This window comes from Echinops telfairi, unplaced genomic scaffold (assembly GCF_000313985.2).
Source record: "Echinops telfairi isolate 266 unplaced genomic scaffold, ASM31398v2 ScPeMD7_21;HRSCAF=78, whole genome shotgun sequence".
Taxonomy (NCBI): Eukaryota; Metazoa; Chordata; class Mammalia; order Afrosoricida; family Tenrecidae; genus Echinops; species Echinops telfairi.
In genome coordinates, this window is record NW_022103918.1 from 13,015,790 (window position 1) to 13,020,134 (window position 4,345).

The 4,345-nt window shown below is 57.2% G+C and overlaps 1 protein-coding gene across 1 annotated transcript in view; it reads right to left on the reverse strand.

The window, feature by feature from the left end:
* Positions 1-2,253, reverse strand: part of BHLHE41 (basic helix-loop-helix family member e41) — a 35,526-nt gene extending 33,273 nt beyond the window's left edge. The window contains exons 1-5 of the mRNA XM_004700187.2: positions 1,911-2,253; positions 1,703-1,766; positions 1,280-1,387; positions 841-952; positions 3-374 (exon numbers count right to left, since the gene is read on the reverse strand). Coding sequence (XP_004700244.1) covers positions 3-374; positions 841-952; positions 1,280-1,387; positions 1,703-1,766; positions 1,911-1,972 — 718 coding nt within the window. The 5' untranslated portion in view covers positions 1,973-2,253. The remainder of the gene's footprint in view (positions 1-2; positions 375-840; positions 953-1,279; positions 1,388-1,702; positions 1,767-1,910) is intronic.
* Between the last annotated feature and the right edge of the window lie 2,092 nt (positions 2,254-4,345).

Below are 4,345 nucleotides of genomic sequence, written 5' to 3' on the forward strand. Positions count from 1 at the left end.
GCTGTCGGTGTCCGTGTCATGCTCGGCGGCGAGCTCGGCGCTCGGCTGGGTCCGCTGGATGACCGGCACGCAGTGGGCGCCCGGCTCCAGCTTCTGCCCGACGCGCTCCAGGCACGGGGCGGCCGCGGCGCCGGCGCCCGGGGGCGTGCCGGGGCCTTTGCCCAAGGGGACCTGTGGCGTCAATAGCGGCGGGGTGGGCAAGAACTGGGTGGCCACGGCGTGCAAGTGGTTGATCAGCTGGACACACCGCGGCTCCCTGGGCGTCCAGCTCTCAAACCGGGAGAGGTATTGCAAGACTTCTTTGGCGCACGTTTGAAATCCCGAGTGGAACGCGTCCAAGTCGGCCTGAATCGGCGATTTCAGAGATCTCTCCCCTAGGGTGAGAAGCGGGGAGGGGTGGGGGCGGGGTGGGGTGAGGAGGGGGTGGTGGTGCAGAGGAATGAAGCAAAGCGGCGACGTTAAAACATCTGCTGGTCACGTGGACCCTGCATTGCCTAAAGTGAGCTCGGTTTTCCTCTGTAATCGAGTGATATAATCCACTGGTTGCAGAGGGAGGGGGTGGGGGGCGCTCTCCTGCCAGCTGAGAAACCAAAGTGGAAAGGGTGCCACCGCCACTTGAAATAAAAACCTGATTCCTCCGAGTTCTGCTGAAAGCCTTTAGGATGCTTCAGGAAATGGGCACTTTCCACTGAAGGGAACGTATAAGCAATTTGAAAATGAGCGACAGAGCCTGAGCTTCAGGAAGGGGGTGGGGTGGGGTGGGTGTCCTCACACTGTCACCCTGCTCCTCTGTGGGCTGCCCTGTGTCATGGGGTGGGCGGCCTCCCGGAACTGACTTACCATTCTGTAAAGCAATTATCTTCTGGTGCTGCTGCTCCGTTAAGGCTGTTAAAGCTTTTAAGTGTTTCAAAGTTAATTCCAAGACGACCGCTTTCTCCAGATGCCCCAGAGTCTGCAATGATGCACAAGAGGAGAGGACGTTTGTTTACTTAACCACACACATCTGGCTTGGTTGACGCTCCATTCAGCGCAGCAACTTAAGCAAACACTTTGAAAGTACTCTTCCTATACTAGTTCTAGCTTTCTGTAAGTCAGGCTATAAATGATGCCTTGCCTTCGCCTGTAAGCACCTACTCTGACTTTGTGGGAAACTCCTGTTATAGCACAAGTTGTAAGTCAGGTATCTTAAAATGTACAACGATTTTGATATCTCTGGGAGGTCGTACGAGGCTACTAACACGCCCTGGGAGAGCCCAAAGAATGAAAATGTGCATCTTACTGTCAATTTCAGATGTTCAGGCAGTAAATCTTTCAGTTGAGCAATGCATTCATTAATCCGGTCTCGTCTTTTCTTTTCTATTAATCTGTGCGGCAATTTGTAGGTGTCCTTTAATATATGAAAGTCGTGGATGAGAGAAAACAATAAGCTAAACAACATTCATTTACTGCACATAACACTACCCCTCCCCCAACATATTAGAGGATAAACTATGCCCAAGAATCTTCTTTCCTCTGGACTGCCCTGGATTCAATTTAAATTCAGGTATGATGTTTAATCTCCCCCCAGAGAATATCCAGCAAGCCACTTAAAATTCACAGTTGAAGAAGCTCAGGGGCTGGGACATGTTTGCAGGTTGTGAAATCAATAGCCCTAATTAACTATCCAGTCAGGTTATAGGGAACATCGGAAACTTACACGTACCTTGCTGTCGTCTCGCTTCATGCTCCGTTTGGGTTTACACATATACAACGAGGAATAGTCCAGTCTGCAAAACAGAAATCGGCATCAGACACCATTCGGGGAGGGGCTCTGTTCTCGATCTCTCATAATCACTTTCTGGAGGAGGAAAAAAAAACCAAACCTAAACAGAAGGCTAGGCAGATAATCGCCCAGGGTGCGTGCACCTTACCCTATAAAATCTCTATGTTCCAGTAACTGTCTCTCTTGCAAATGAGGAATTCCTTCGTCCATGTTCCCCCGCTGTCCGTTTCCTCTGTTTCGATATTTGGGGCTCTGTCCTGTAATCGGTGGGACGGTAGCCTTGGGAGATCTTGGGGGATCGGAACGGCTCCAGTCTCGCTCGCCCTCTCCCTCTTCAGTGCAGTGTTGAAAGTGTGAAGCAGTTGGTCCCCCCCACCCTGCGCTCGCTCGCTCGCTCGCTCGCTCACACACACGCGCACACACTCGCACATTCGCGCCGGCCCCTCTGCGCTGCTAGTTTGCTCTCTCACTCCGGGCAGTGTTTGGCCACAGGGCACGCGCGTCGCCGGCCAGACCAGCATCCAGCTCACGTGCGGAACGTACCATCCGCGGTCCAGCCCGGAGGGGGGCGGGGAAGGAGGGGCGTCGGGAGAGGCGGGCCGGCGGGGCGAGCGCTAGGAGGGGGCGGGGACACCTGATCGCGGCCACCGGAAAAGAAAAACAACTCCGGCCAAGCTCTTCATCTTCCCAAAGCCGCTGCAGTCGGCTGGGGGAGGGGACGGGGGCACGTGGGAGCGGGGCCGCCCGGGCTTTCTCGGCTCCGAGATGCGGCTCCGTGGCTCCGTCCGTCATGACGGCGCAGGGACGTGACCGTGGCTTTTTGCTTTTCCCACCGCCCGTGCGGTTGGCTTGGACCAGGGGAAGGAAAGAGAAAGCAGTCGCGGTGGGTCAACTTCAGCCCCGAGGGGAACGTTTGGAGACTTGTTCACCCTTCAGTGGTCTAGGGGACTCCTTGGCTCTGGCTGGGGGGCTGCCTTGAAAAGGGGCAACTTGCAACCCACCTCCCGAAGGCGTAAAATAAATCTTAAAATGTAGTCACTGGGTCACAGTGTCGCAATCCAAGTGTCTTTCGGCGACACGGTGTCCCGGGCCACCTAAACTTCCCGCCGCGGCCGGAATTGCAGTGTCACTAACTACAGCCCAGGACGACGTGTGGGGCCTCTGGTGCTCCGGGCGGCGACGGGCTGGGGTGCGGGCTGGCTCGAGAGGGGCTGCCTCGGAAAAGCAATGCCGCATTTACCGCCCGCCGGCCGAACCCCGCCGCCTCTCGGCGCCGCGGGTGGCGCTGTGCGGGTCCCCGCGCTCTCCGGCACGGCCCCCTCCCGCGGCCCCCCGCCCCCGGGGGATAGGCGACGCCGGGAGGGTGCGCTCCCCACATTTACTACCGCTGGCACCTCCAGTGCCTCCCTCCTCCATCTCGTCTGGAACGGGTACCAGCACAGGGCGAGCAACGTGAGCCGACCTGCCGCGGCTGCTGCCACATCACTGCGCGGGGAAGGCGGGCGCGCGCGCGCTCGCTCGCCCGGCAGCCGCGCCGCTCGGCACCGCGAAGCGCAGCCCAGCGGGAGCCGGGTCCCTGCCCCAGCCACCCCGGCGCGTGACTCACTGCTAGCCAGAGGTGCCCGCAGGGCCCCGGGGACTCCTCGGTCTCCAACCCGCTGTGCGTGGGGGGAGGCGGAGTGCTGATGTGTATAGACACGTATATACACATATAGGTAGATATAGAGGGAGAAATACCACCGAGGAAAAACGCGCGCGCAAAGGTTTTTCCTTCCTGTACCCGAGAGTATTATTTACATCCTCTTTCGTCCCCAAGCAGGAATTATTGCTAGTGGCACGTGCACTAACGAGCGCAGAATGCACGGGCGACGGGCACAGCAGGCACTGGAGCCGCCGCTACGTGTCCGCCCGTCCGCCCGCCCCACCAGGCACGGGTTCCGGGGACAGATCTGGGTCGCGGGCAGCCGCGGCAGGCGGAGGTCACGTGTCCGCGGGCGTCGCGTCTTCCCCCCGCCTCCAGCAGCCGCCGGGACTGCGGCCGCCCGAGCTGCGGCAATGTCCCAGTCCTGGGGCGCACACCGCGTCTGGCTCGGTGGCTTGGGCTGCTGCGGGGGCGGCGGCGGCACAGACTCACTCGGGCGGGAGGAGACCCTTGTCCTTGGTCCCCTGAAGGGCCATTTTAGATTTCTTGATTTCCTGAGCATGAAACAGGCAATTTAATAATCTTAATACTAAAAAAGGGCAAACTTAAAAATGTTGATGCTACGCTAAACGTCTCTCCTATTTCCAAGTTACCAAACCCTAAAAAGCCACGATTCTTCGCTGATCTGCATCATGTTTTCCTCTTGTTCTTAATTCACCCAAAGGGGAAGAAATGTTTTTGAGGTGGACAATTTTAAAAACAAACAGAAAACAGGCAACTAGCTCCACTGAACGTTTGGTGCAGGAAGAAGGTATACATATTTACTTCATGGCTAAATTTCACTTTAACTGATGGCTAGTCAGAGTGCAGTAAGAAAGGCCACCGCAGCTTGGCTTTGTTAGGAGAGGCCAGAAGACACAAGGCTGGTGCTCCAACCCAGG